We start from the raw sequence: 15022 nt of genomic DNA on the forward strand, positions 1-15022 counted from the left end.
TAAAGCATTATTTCATGGACTATCCTCTTTGAAAGCGAAAGGATTTTATAGTTTACGTAGATTTTAATTAGTAGAATACTAATATAAGATAAAAGTATAATTGAATTAATTTTGAATTATCTCACTACAGGAAATTAAATATGCATGCTATTCTAATGTGCATATTGATAGGTTTCTTTTAATCAAGGCTTAGTTTGAAATTTTTATTGAAATGCAGAAGTTGTAAATTTTAATTTAATTGTGAAATTCTAATCAAGATTATAATATATGCAGTTATTTTATATGCTTTACAATAACAATTACTATAGAACTTAATATTTATTAGTAAAAATAAATTTTATTATTTATTCTATATTATTCAGAAAAGAAAGCCATTTAAAAATTTAGTTCTCTTACAAGGAAGGATCCATCAGGAGTAAAGACAAACAAATGTATTCAAATTTTAATATGTGCAGTAAAATAGTGTATGCATACTATTAGTTCTGATATACCTAATAAAATAATCACAGATATTCTAGTTTTTTTTTAGTTGTAGCTTTTAAATGTGTGCTTTTATATTTAAGGGGAAGAATAAAAGGTATGTTTTAGAAAGAAAACTTACCAGAGAAATTAACATCCTTGGTTACTGCCACTACTGTGATAGATAAATTAACACATTTTCACGTATCAATTCTGGGTAATTATAAGAAATTAGTCTGAAAAAATTGTAAGTTAATGGGTTTTCTGTCTGATAAATCTATGCATGTCTAAGAAAAGCCATTGTTTCTCATTGTAGGGTAATTTCATTTGAACTTTCATGTGTGTGCGTGTACATATTTTAGAAAGCTTCTACAGTAGTACATTTCTGTTTTTTTCCAAGGATCTTTAGTGTTAGTGATCTCTCTTTATACTCTCGCCTGTACCCTGCCTTCCCATCTCACACCCCACTTAAACTTTCTGCTCCATTATTCCCCATTCCCTTCCTCTTTATATGGCCTACATCCTAACTTCCATTCCTTGGATAACCATATCTTCTACAGACCCTTACTCCTTTCCTGATTTCTATGGGACATCTTATAACCACTCCAACAGTCAGGGATCATCCAGGAAGAAGGAATGGAAACATCAGAGTCAGAGGTAGTGGAGAACTATAGAAAATCTGTTTTCCGCACACAACAGGGCAGGTGTACATCTGAGCTCACAGCATCTGTGACAGAATGTGCGCGACTTGTATAACTCAAGCCAAAGTCCCAGCATAGTGGAGGGAGGTGGCCCCAAAGTCCTACCTGCCCTGGGGAGTGGTTGGCAGCTGGTGACAGCTAGAGAAAGAAAGTCATTTTCCCAAGGATGCAGCCTCAGGTAGGCTGCCCGTACTCCAGTGGATGTCCATATACTCATAAACATACTGGTGGTATTAAGTGGATTCAGTGGGCATTTAAAATGAGAGAGAGCATAGGAAGTTGGGAATGAAAATGGTGATGGGATATAGGAGAAATCAGAGGGAAGGGAATGGGGTGGATCTGATCTAAATATAATAGGCAAGTATGAATATTAAGTGAAGTATTTTAAAAGTGCTCTCAGATCATTGAAGAACCTATTTCCCCTCAGCCACTTTTTCAGGGAAAATGTTGATCAGATTGAAATCAGAGAAAAACTAGCTCTTGCTGGACATAGCAGCTGTGAGTGCAGACTTTGTATTCAGCCTGACCTGAGGAAGCAGTGCACTGCACCTTTCTTATTCTCATGTGTGGAAGGAACATATCTGAGTGATATGCCATTATACATGCATCAGAACTAACCTTCCAGTTGGATCTACATGGATACGCTGGGCTTGAAATGACAGCTCAGTCACACCCTGTGATAGCTGCCGCTCTCACAGTGTTGACTCCCTGCTCATCCAGCTTGGCTTCATTCTCTGGAGTGAATGTGTTGGCTGTTTCTAAAAGTTTCTATTCATTTCTCCTCTACCCTTTGTCTTACTTCTCACACACCAAAAGGCCATTTAAGGGAGGCCTTAATAATAAACAGATCTACCAGAACACTCTCTTGTAAACACATCAATTTAGTCCCATGTTTAGAATGGACAAAAGATGCCTTTTTCTATCTTCGAATATTATGAAATACTCAAAAAGTAATTAATTATATCTGTAAAATTAATGAAAAAAAAAACCCAAACAACCACACAGTATTACTGAGCAATTTTAGGAGTGACTCTACGTCTGTCATGGAGACTTGGTTAGCTTCTGTCATGGTTGTGATGTTGCCTTCCTATACCTCTTGTCTTAATTCAGACTAGTCACAATTTCAAAATTTCTGAAAAATTGGTAATGGATGCTAAAGATCAGCTGGAAAAGGCCATCTTTCTCCTACCAGAAGTTTCTACTCCAGCACAGAAGATTGCCAAATGCCCTAACACCAATACTCTCAACCCTCAGTCCACACCCTGCAGCAGTACTTTCAGAAACACAGTCCATAACTCAAGTCTTCAAGCTAAGCAGGGAATAAGTTAAACTACGGCACCATAAATGTGTATTTATTTCATGTTGGAAACCAGGAAATGTGTAGCTCATTTTATCTTTTGTCAGAGTTCACTACAACTAACTGAACCTATTTTGACATCCTTTCATTTAAAAACTACTCACTAAACAGGGCTTTATTTCTCTGCTAGACAAGGATGAGTGCTCAAAGGATAATGGCGGTTGCCAGCACGAGTGTGTCAACACGATGGGAAGCTACGTGTGTCAGTGCCGGAATGGATTTGTATTGCACGAGAACAGACATGACTGCAAGGAAGGTATGGGAAGACATAATCTCCTCTTGACGATACCACAACTCTCGCGTGGGTTGAGGAAAGTCCAGCTTCCATGTTGTTAATCACATCAGTGGATGATACTGATGCTGACTACCCAAAGTTAAAAAAAAAAAAATACAACTAAGGAACTGTGTGTGGTGTTCAGAGATTCACAGGATGCTATTGGGCACCTCATTAAACAACGCTAAAGTTTTGCACTTCATGCACAATGACATTTGACTTAACTTTATATAACAGGGAAGCCGCTGCGGTACCATCTGCTGGACGAAACTGCACCGCATGGTTCCAGGTCTTTGTAGAAAGACTTCATTACACTGTCCACATATAAACCCCTCCAAAATGGTTTACATTTGGTGTGATATCCCTCCCTGAATATGTTATACATTTGAGACATGAGTGATGATCCTCTAAATATCAGAAGTATCAAACTCAAATGGTAGATTCTGTGCCATTTGGAATTTTAAGCAAGAGTTTAGGGGGAAAAGCATACTAGGATGACAATAACTTACTAGATTTTTTTTTTGTTCCAAGGGTTTAGTTAAGTGATTTTAATTTGGGCTACTGTGACTTAGGTGGGAACAAGAGGTAGTTATGTAGTTCTTTCTTCTTAGGGGCTCTGGTGTGGAACTGCCCACTTAGATTGGAAGCCAGCTTTTCTTAAAAGGAAAACTATTAAGACAACTTTTGTAACTGTCATCATTAGTCTGTGTAGATTGGAAAAATTGGACCATAATCACAGCCCTGCGAGGAGGTTTCTGTGTATGTTTTAGAATGATACATAATATCCATATGGACCTTCCTTTCAGACAGAATTACATATCAGGGACATTTTTTTTCTTCTTTTCCTTTAAGATAATGGCATTGTGCAGAATTACATGCAAGCGAGGGTTTTTGCTCTCTACATTATGCACGGGATGTTTATAACTTGGTGGAGCATGCTGTTAAATCAAAGACTGGGACAAAAGGCCCAGTGATTTCATAGACATGTAAAGTAATTCAAAGAAAGGGAAAACAGCTTTTACAGATTATGTGTGGAACCCCTGCTCAAATCCGTTCCTGACAGTAGCTTTCTGGAACTTATTTTATAGAAAACTTCCTATTAGACGGAATGATTTCCAGATACTCCCTATTGTAGTTCATCTGTACAGGATGAACTACAGGAAACGGCTGAGTTTTCTGATGTTTGTTGTACAGTATGCGCCTTGCACTGCTTAGCAGGGAAAATCCACCTTTGCTGTGGATGGTTGTAGATCCTGCAGATGCTATATTTCATGGGGGAAGACCCAAACATGGGTAATAGAAGCCAGGTCTCAGTCCAAAATTTCATCTTTTTGCAGTGACGGGCCTCGTGCATACTAGGCATGTGCTCTACCACTGAGGTTTTTAAGCTACCTTCTTGCTACATAATGCTTATTCTCTTCTTTTTGTATTCCTCTGTTGAAAAGTTAAATCTTCCTGTGAGAACATAGAGTGACTAGGAGAAGTGACTAGGGAGGAAACTGTCACAACAGCAACAGGAATTATCTTCATTCAGTGTGGGGACAGACTCGAGGGGAGTCCTGCAGTGAAGCAAGTGTATTATCTGTATAAGAAAGAATCTCCTCAATATCAAGTGATCTGATCCAAAGTGACACCAACTGTGAGAAGCATAATGATGTATGATGATAATTTACTGGGACGCTTACTGGAGTGACTTCAGGAGCTCACTTCAGTGTTAGCAGCAATTTGCTTATTCTTCACCTTAGTGTTTGCTTCCACCAAATGACATGGGGTTAACTTATTTTCTAGTTAAAATGGTAGTGTAGGCATTCAAGTGTATATTTAACTAGAAGAGAGAGAAAATATAAACACACGAGTCATAGAACGCTTTGATAACCTTAATTACCTATAAGTGATGTTTCTATTGGTAGCAGAAAAAGAATGGAAAATTACGCAGCCCATTGAGTTTTCTTTGTGGTGACATACTACATATTTTGCCGAGATCAGTGTTGACATGGTTGATTTTCAACGTATGTTGCTTTACTGAAGCCTGAAATTTCTGATCCAATAGTTTAAAATAGAAGTTGCTTTTCTTCTAGGCACTTGCGTGGTTTGTGGCAAACATATAATTCCAATGATTCAGACTGCAAACACTGCTTGATTATGTTCAGCAACAGATTTTCCAAAGCAGATGAAAATGGTAACAGTGATTGGCGTGATGTTTGCTAGCATGTAGGGACATCTTTCAGCAGAGCAGGGGACAAATAGGCTGCTTGTTTTCTGGCCCAGTCGTGCACTGGATCTCCATACCAACTGACACTATTGTTATTGACACAGCTGAGTGTGAGCAGAAGATCCACAGCCCGAGTGGCCTCATCACCAGCCCCAACTGGCCAGACAAGTATCCAAGCAGGAAAGAGTGCACCTGGGAGATCAGTGCCATTCCTGGCCACCGCATCAAATTAGTAAGTGACCCCCTTCCTTTCATTCAGCTGATTGTCAGCGTCTTTCCTGGCTAACCTTCAGAGAAGGAGGAAGAATGTTTTTTAACTGGATGGAGTCAAATTTCCACGCTTTCCTTTCTACTTACACAAAATAAATGTTTGATTTCCCAGGTCAAGATGAAAGCCATGATATCCCAAGGCCTCTTTACAAGGTGTTAGTAAAATTGCTATAAACTTTAGGATTTGCAGCCTAATGTTCCTGGCAATTATATTTACAAATGGGAGAATAAATGAAGGAGTCAAAAAACCAGAAATTCATCTGGAAAACAATAAGCTAATCTTCCACCTAAAGGAGTATAATGTAGCCGGGTAGTGGTGGCACATGCCTTTAATCCCAGCACTCGGGAGGCAGAGGCAAGCGGATCTCTGTGAGTTCGAGGCCAGCCTGGTCTCCAAAGCGAGTTTCAGGAAAGGCACAAAGCTACACAGAGAAACCCTGTCTCAAAAAACAAAAAACAAAACAAAACAAAAAACAAAACAAAACAAAAAAAAGAGTATAATGTATTATTCTGAGTTATCAATTCTATTTGCTTCATAGACAAAGCATACATTTAGAAAATAAGATTAATTTTGCCTTGTGGTGTGTAGGATATTAATTTATACATTCTATAACTCTTGACAATAGAACTCTTCGATCTTTATAATTTCCTTATAAGTGTGCCAAATATTACTCTGTATGACTAATTCAAATAATGACTGTAAGTTACTCTTCTCTCCCATTTTTGTCAAGTCTTGCCTAGTTACCTAATGATAGTACATGTTAGGGTTTATTTAATACAGCATCGATTCTGAAAACACCAAGAAAATTTAAAAAATGAAGCATATCACAATGTATTTGCCTACATAGTGCACAGAGAGGTAGCTCACAAGACTTCGATCACAATCTAGGAGGTACTATGTTAAAGAGCAAAAGTAGATAAGAAAGAGACTACTGATCCGAGATATTTCACAGGGCCAATCCAGCTAAAATATTTACTGTAGACTCACCTCTTTAGACTCTTCCCATCAGTGAGTCTCTTTCTATTTTGTCTTATCTATAAATAAATGTGGCACTGTAATGAAATCAGAGGTGAAGACAACAATGTCATATTCCTATCATGGAGTTCTTCCCCCTTGCCACATATATGGGAGACCTTCCAGAATGATCATTCCTCAGCCTCTCTGTTGAAGGACTGTCAGATGCTGAGCATGACACTGTACTGAGTGTTCTACTGCACTGTGTGTTCTACTGCACTGTGTGTTCTACTGCACTGTGTTCTACTGCACTGCACTGTGTGTTCTGCTGCACTGTGTATTCTACTGCACTGTGTGTTCTACTGCACTGTGTGTTCTACTGCACTGTGTGTTCTACTGCACTGTGTGTTCTACTGCACTGCGTGTTCTACTGCACTGTGTGTTCTACTGCACTGTGTTCTACTGCACTGTGTTCTACTGTACTGTGTGTTCTACTGCACTGTGTGTTCTACTGCACTGTGTGTTCTACTGCACTGCGTGTTCTACTGCACTGCGTGTTCTACTGCACTGTGTTCTACTGTACTGTGTGTTCTACTGCACTGTGTGTTCTACTGCACTGTGTGTTCTACTGCACTGTGTGTTCTACTGCACTGTGTTCTACTGCACTGTGTGTTCTGCTGCACTGCGTGTTCTACTGCACTGCGTGTTCTACTGCACTGTGTGTTCTACTGCACTGTGTTCTACTGCACTGCGTGTTCTACTGCACTGCGTGTTCTACTGCACTGCGTGTTCTACTGCACTGCGTGTTCTACTGCACTGTGTGTTCTACTGCGCTGTGTTTTCTGCTGCACTGTGTTCTGCTGCACTGCGTGTTCTACTGCACTGCGTGTTCTACTGCACTGCGTGTTCTACTGCACTGTGTGTTCTACTGCACTGTGTGTTCTACTGCATTGTGTGTTCTACTGCACTGCGTGTTCTACTGCACTGCGTGTTCTACTGCACTGTGTGTTCTACTGCACTGTGTTCTACTGCACTGTGTTCTACTGTGCTGTGTTTTCTGCTGCACTGCACTGTGTGTTCTACTGCACTGTGTGTTCTACTGCACTGTGTGTTCTACTATACTGCACTGTGTGTTCTACTGCACTGTGTGTTCTACTGCACTGTGTTCTACTGTGCTGTGTTTTCTGCTGCACTGCACTGTGTGTTCTACTGCACTGTGTGTTCTACTATACTGCACTGTGTGTTCTGCTGCACTGCGTGTTCTACTGCACTGCATGTTCTACTGCACTGTGTGTTCTGCTGCGCTGTGTTTTCTGCTGCACTGTGTGTTCTGCTGCACTGCGTGTTCTACTGCACTGTGTTCTACTGCACTGTGTGTTCTACTGCACTGTGTGTTCTACTGCACTGTGTTCTACTGCACTGTGTTCTACTGCACTGCGTGTTCTACTGCACTGCGTGTTCTACTGCACTGTGTGTTCTACTGCACTGTGTGTTCTACTGCACTGCGTGTTCTACTGCACTGTGTGTTCTACTGCACTGTGTGTTCTACTGCACTGTGTGTTCTACTGCGCTGTGTTCTACTGTGCTGTGTTTTCTGCTGCACTGCACTGTGTGTTCTACTGCACTGTGTGTTCTACTATACTTCACTGTGTGTTCTGCTGCACTGCGTGTTCTACTGCACTGCGTGTTCTACTGCACTGTGTGTTCTACTGCACTGCATGTTCTACTGCACTGTGTGTTCTGCTGTGCTGTGTTTTCTGCTGCACTGTGTGTTCTGCTGCACTGCGTGTTCTACTGCACTGTGTTCTACTGCACTGTGTTCTACTGCACTGCGTGTTCTACTGCACTGCGTGTTCTACTGCACTGCGTGTTCTACTGCACTGCGTGTTCTACTGCACTGCGTGTTCTATTGCACTGCATGTTCTGCTGCACTGCGTGTTCTACTGCACTGCGTGTTCTACTGCACTGTGTGTTCTACTGCACTGCATGTTCTACTGCACTGTGTGTTCTGCTGTGCTGTGTTTTCTGCTGCACTGTGTGTTCTGCTGCACTGCGTGTTCTACTGCACTGTGTTCTACTGCACTGTGTTCTACTGCACTGCGTGTTCTACTGCACTGCGTGTTCTACTGCACTGCGTGTTCTACTGCACTGCGTGTTCTATTGCACTGCATGTTCTGCTGCACTGCATGTTCTGCTGCACTGCGTGTTCTACTGCACTGTGTGTTCTGCTGCACTACGTGTTCTATTGCACTGCGTGTTCTACTGCACTGTGTGTTCTACTCCTGTCCAAGGTGCTGATTGACAAAATGGTTCTTTGAACCCAGATGGGCTTAATAGAAAGCCATTCAGCTAGTGGTGTAGAAGAATTTCTAAATGGTCTTATTAAATAAAAAACACGGAGCCAGAAATTTGAATTAAAGCCTTAGAGAGATCAGGGAAATACAGAAAGCCACCAGCCAACCTCACCTGACCAACTCTGAAGCTTCCAAAGAGAGAACGACTTCTTCTTATTTTGTGATATGCATTTTCTACAAACTTCTCTGGATTTCTTTCATCTGCATTGTGGCATCTGGCATTATATTCAAATATTTCTTCACTTAACTCTTCTGTAACACCATGTCTCTTTATCTGTGGTTGAAATGACACAATTTATATTATCCCACAGCTTTTGGGCCCACTTAATTTTTGTCAGTTGATTGGTTTTGCATTTCAGCTTGAATGAAATTTTTTCTTTTCTTGAAAATATGTTTTTTACAATATATTCTGAGTATGCTTTTCCCTCCCCCAACTCCCAGATCTTCCCTATTTTCCTTCCAATCCAAATCCACTCCTTCTTTCTCTTTCTTAGTAGAAAACAGGAATCTGAAAATGATAATAAAATAAAATAAGCAAAAACAAACAAACAAACAAAAAAAAAAAAAACAAAGAAGCCAGAATAGGACAAAACAAACAGAAGAAAAGGAATCAAAGAAAAATCACAGAAATACATACAGGAGCAGACACTCATGTTCCCACACAGGGAAATCCCATAAAAACACAGAACCAGAAACTATAATATGTATGCAAAACACCTGTATAGTTAAAAATGTCTTGACAAAGTATTATGAGACAAAGAAACTCCCAAAATTGCCACTGAATTCATTTTGGTGTCGACAATCCACTACAGGGCTGGGCATGGGCCCTGCCCTTAAGAGTAGTTGTATAACCTGTGACACTCCACTGGAGAAATCTCAGTTTTCCTTTGTGAGGAGTTGCTAATTGGAGATAGCTTCTGCATTATGCATGGGAGGCATGTGTCCACACTTCCTCCTAGTGCTGGGACCCATGTGCCCCAGACCTGTGCATGCCCTATGTATGTCACCGTAGCCTCTGTAAGTTCACAGGTGTTTCAGTTCTGTTTAGAAGGCCTGGTTTCCTTGGTGTCCTCCATATCCTCTAGCTTTTACATTCTTTCTGCCTCCTCTTCCTCAGTATTCTCTGAGCTCTGAGAGGAGGGATTTGATGGAGACATCTCATTGAGTACTGAGTATTCTGCCCAGTTCTCTCACTGTCTGCACATTCTCTAGCTGTGGATCTTGGTATTTGTTCCCATCTACTGCAAGAAGAAACATCTCTGATAGTGACTGAACAAGACACTGACCTGTGTTGCTGGAGGGCTTCTCTCCAGGTTCCACCAAGCCCCGCAGTCCCACAATCCACTTATAAAATAATCACTCAGAAACTTATATTACTTATAAACTGTATGGCCATGGTAGGCTTCTTGTTAACCTTTCTTATATCTTAAATTAACCCATTTCTATAAATCTATACCTTGCCACGTCGCTTGTGGCTTACCGGCATCTTTACATGTTGCTTATCCTGGCCGTGGCTGCAATGTCTCTCCCTCCTTCTTCCTGTTTCCCCAATTCTCCTCTCTCCTTGTCCCGCCTATACTTCCTGTCTGGTCACTGGCCATCAGTGTTTTATTTATATAGAGCAATATCCACAGCAGACCTGAGTTTAATGTGAATGATTTTTATTGATTTAATGATTATTTCTTCATTTCTCTTTTATCTATTGGAAAGATTATTAAGCACTATTTGTTTTACCATTTTTGTAGTATTTATATTTAACTCGGGGCTACTGTTGGGTGGCCATAACAAAATATCATAGGTTGGATAACTCGGATATTAAAAATTAATGTGATTTCTTCACAGTTATGAAGACGTAACATCAAGGTCAAATTGGCACCCTACTATGTGGGTGTCTGGTTGACCTCTCTTCTTGTCTTTTAAATGCCTACCTTTTTGAAGTTGATGTGTCCTCACACACTTTTGTTGTTGTTGTTGTTTATTTGTGTGTGTTTGTGTAATATACCTGATGTGTTATTGTGTGTATGTGCTTGTTCGTGTTTGAAAGTGGATTTGGAGATGTGCCACACAGTCCATGTGTGAAGATCAGAGTACCATCTGTGGGTATCAGTCCTTGCCTTTCTGCCTTCTTTGAGACAGTCTCTTAGCTGAGGTACACAGCAAGCAAAGTCTAGGAGGCTGCTCTGCTTCTGCCTCCCATATCCCCCATGAGGATAATGTGTACATTATGGCATCTGGTTTTTGAGTGTGTTCTATTAGCACTCAAGTCCTCATGCCTATGCAGCACGTGCCCTTACCCTGAGACCTCAGCTCAGCTCACATCACTTCTTCTCTTTATTTCATTGGGAGACACTGTGGATTGTCTTCACCTTCTTCCTAGGATGACTATTCAATGCCAGGAGAGCTCTACTCTTTTAACTACATTTCACCTATATCATCTACATAAAGACCTCATCTTCAAAAATAGTTGCAAGTTTGGACAATCCCCAAAATCTGAACTTTTAAAAAATGCCCTTTCTATAAGTAGCCAAACTGACTTAATTCCAGAGAAAATGGGACTTACCATGGAATTTTTCTACTATATTTTGCTCAAGGATGCTTAATTCCAGGTTAATCCATTTGAGCCTTTTTAGTTTTTAGTGTGTGTGTGTGTGTGTGTGTGTGTGTGTGTGTGTGTGTGTGTGTCTGTCTGTCTGTCTGTCTGTAATGGGCTAAGGGTTAGTTTCTATTTCCATGCATATATCCAATTTTTTAAATCATTATTTATCAAAGAAACTAGTTTCCTTATTATGTGTTATGGACATTATCATAAAAATTGAGCCAGTGGTGGTGGAACACACCTTTAATCCCAGCACTCAGGAGGCAAAGGCAGGAAGATCATCTTTGAGTTTGAGGCAAGAAATCAGAAATCAAGAAAATGTCCTACAGACTTGCCTGCAATCAAGTCACACCCAGGCATTTTCTCAGCTGAGAGTCCTTCTTCCAAATCACTTTAGTTTGTGTCGAGTGGACATAAAAGTAACCAGTGCAACACGGAATGGTTTTCAGACATTGATTTCTCTAAATAATGTTTTATTCTTACAGTAACATTGTTCTTGCAATTTGGAGGAGTAGTTTCCCTCTTAATAAGGAATCTGGCTACAGTTGAGCCAATTTTTCTCTTAGTGGTTTCTTACCAGTTCCACACTGATACTAAGAATGTGGACGTGTGCCCAGATGTAACAGGCTGATTGAATAATGTCTCATGAGAGGCATGAAATCAGAAAGTTTGATTGGCTACATGAACAAGAAATTTCAGGGTGAGATTGTCTATAAACATGAGATAGTGGTTAGATGAATGAATTCACAGATGTAATCAAGCATCTAGACACCAACTGAGGCTGTTCTGCATCCCTCACACTATGTCTACTTTATTGTACTCAAGCCCTGGGTTATAGAGATTGCTAAATTCAGTTCATAGTGTGTCCCCACTAGGTGAATGCCTGCTTTGCAAACTGCATTCCAGGATAAATAATGTCTGCTACTGACTCCTCATTCACTGCGTTTTCCTACACAGTACTGATTTCCAGTGAAATTCTTTGCATTACTATTGTTCTTATATTTTTTTTTGTATTTTCTATTCCTTTTGGATGTATGAAGTGATCATTGCTCTTGACTCATAGTGATCAAAACAAGCCTTTTCATGAATATTTTTATTAATCTTTCAAACAGGGTGCAATGGGATAGCATATAGAGAGATTGCCCCCTTTCTCTTCTCTACTGATAATTTTAGTAACTCCATTCCTTTCTCCTACTTCCTACTTAGTATAATTGCTTATTTCATGTTTTCTTTTCCAATGGCAGAAACTGGAATCTAGTATAGTGTGGGATATTTAAACTCTGTCATACAATCTCAGAAAGAAAGAAAAAAAAACACATGCTTTCTCATATGTAGAATCTAGCCAATAACATATGGATACATGTAAACATTTAAACATGTGGTTTAAAGATAACACAAAGAAAAGGGAAAAATATAAAGGGATGCAGAAGGACCAAATGCAGGCAATGGTCACCAGTTATGAAAGAGGATGTAAAGCTAATGGTTCTTCTAGTTCTAATTCTGCTGTAGAATTTTTGGTTTTCGTGGTGGGTAAGCATATGAAAGAGCTTAAGTACTGCAAATATAGGATTTAAATATGAAGTCCCACAGCTTCTGTTCTGAATGCCCAGACTGGTCAGTTGTGGAGTACAATGTTTTTTATTTATTTGCAAGTTTATTTTATAAGTTCATAAAATTAAAAACAGTTCTAGTAGTTGAGCATGTTGCTAGCTTGCTTAGTAATTTCATATCATGTGAGTCAGCTTTCCATAACTTAACAAAATGCTGAGGTAATGAACTTCTAAAGAGAAAAGGTTATTTTGGTCCTGAGGTGTGAGTCCATGACTGATGGGCTGTATTCTTTGGTTTGTGACAGAGAAATTCATGATAGGAGTTCACGATTCAAGGGATTTCTAGGATAAATATTGCTCACCTCATGGTCAGGAGGAAGAGGAGGGACTGAAGGAATTGATGTGTCCCTAATGACCTAAAGGCCTCCCATTGAATCATTTATTCTAATATCTCCACCACAGACCAATTTGTGTCTCTGGGGTGAAATCTGTGACATACAGCCTTTGTAGGACACCTGAGCTCTAGACAGCACAACAGTTACATGGACATCTTGTGTTTACCCTTATGTGACCTCCCCTTTCAATGATGTGCTCTCTGGATTAATCCCTGTGTTTGCCATGGACATACTTTATTGACAGGTAATTTATCCTCTAGAGAAGTTTCTGAATGTTTTGTTGCTAGTAAAAAAAAATAGTTTCCTTCTTCTTAAATAGGCCTTCAATGAGTTTGAAGTTGAGCAACATCAAGAATGTGCATATGATCACTTGGAAGTTTTTGATGGAGACACAGAGAAGTCACCAATCCTTGGCCGACTATGTGGCAGCAAGATACCAGATCCCCTCATGGCTACCGGGAATCAGATGTTTGTTCGGTTTATTTCTGATGCCTCTGTTCAAAGAAAAGGCTTTCAGGCCACCCATTCCACAGGTCAGCAGCTTACCTTCATGCTTTTCTTCTGAGAAAATACGTTTTTAAAATTCATTTTTAAATTTGCGTATAAACTAGTGGTTTTCATCACACACACACACACACACACACACACACACACACACACACACGGGTGTGCTGCTGTACTTTGCTCTTTCTTTTATTACTCTTTTGGGTTGGGTATGTAGATATGGTTGATGAATAGAATTAATAGAATTACGTGACGTTGTAAGTATAGCTGGTGTCCCAGCTTCATTTCTGTTGCTGTGATGAAAGGCAGTGACCCCCCAAAAATATGACTTTGGGGAGACATTGGCTCACAGTTCCAGCTTGCAATCCGTCATTCCTGAGAAGTCAAGGCAGGAACTTGAAGTTGCTAGTTACATTTCTACTCAGCAACAGCGAGATAAATGCATACATACTTATTCATGCGCAGCCTCCCCGTCTCTACAGTAGGTCAGGCCAGGATCCCTTGTCTAGAAAAGGGGGCAGGTGAGCTGGGTTTTCCCATATGCATTAACATAACCAAGAAATCCCCCACAGACAGACCCAGGGGTCAGTTTGATCTAGACAATCCCTCGCTGAGACTTTCTTCCAGATGATTCTACTTTGCCTCAGGTTGTCCCCTAACTTGTCAATTCCCCCTAACTTGCATTTGGTATGCAATATGATTCTTTTCCCTAATCCTGATTTTTAGCTGTTTAGGGAAAAGTTTTCCTTTAGAAAAGTATAAATATGTAAAGCTAAATTAAGTAAGATAAAATTATTTGCACCCTGGGGCCAATTTAAATATATGGTCCATAAAATAATCTAAAGAATATTACCTTTTTCCTTTCAGAGTTTATGAAGGGGGGAAAAAAATCGTAGTTATTTGTAAAGTCATTGAGCTTATACTGACACCTTGTGGCCTTTCTGAGGATTGAAGGATTGAGACTATAGTGCAATATAAGAGTCATTCCCGAAATAATTTTAACACAATAGCTGTCATGTTGTCTTTAATTTTCCTTTAGCAATCTATGTGCATTAACTACTTCACTGGACAATATTTTGCACTCTGTGTTTTTATTTTACTGCTTAGTCGATTTGTGCTTTAGTCTGTGAGAAAGAGAATTGTAAAATAGTGGTATGCTATACGTTATTAACTATTCAATTCTTAATAATACTATTTAATTATTCCTCATGCAGTTATAAATACTATGGTTTCAAAAAATAAGACTGTAGATATTTCCTATTTTTTTTCTATACATTTGCTATTTTAGATATATTCCTGTTAACTTGTCAAATATTCAAGGTGTGGAAAAATTGGTGTCCCATTAGCTCTTTGGAATTTTCCTGATGATAAAGTGTGTGAGTGAGTGAGTGTGTG

At 39.7% G+C, this 15022-nt stretch overlaps 1 protein-coding gene across 1 annotated transcript in view; it reads left to right on the top strand.

Annotated features, from left to right (window-relative positions):
* Tll1 (tolloid like 1) overlaps nucleotides 1–15022 on the top strand; it is a 185705-nt gene that overhangs the window by 162049 nt on the left and 8634 nt on the right. Inside the window, exons 17-19 of the mRNA XM_006987546.4 lie at nucleotides 2648–2773; nucleotides 5108–5235; nucleotides 13443–13656. Coding sequence (XP_006987608.1) covers nucleotides 2648–2773; nucleotides 5108–5235; nucleotides 13443–13656 — 468 coding nt within the window. The remainder of the gene's footprint in view (nucleotides 1–2647; nucleotides 2774–5107; nucleotides 5236–13442; nucleotides 13657–15022) is intronic.

Source organism: Peromyscus maniculatus, chromosome 17 (assembly GCF_049852395.1).
Source record: "Peromyscus maniculatus bairdii isolate BWxNUB_F1_BW_parent chromosome 17, HU_Pman_BW_mat_3.1, whole genome shotgun sequence".
Taxonomy (NCBI): Eukaryota; Metazoa; Chordata; class Mammalia; order Rodentia; family Cricetidae; genus Peromyscus; species Peromyscus maniculatus.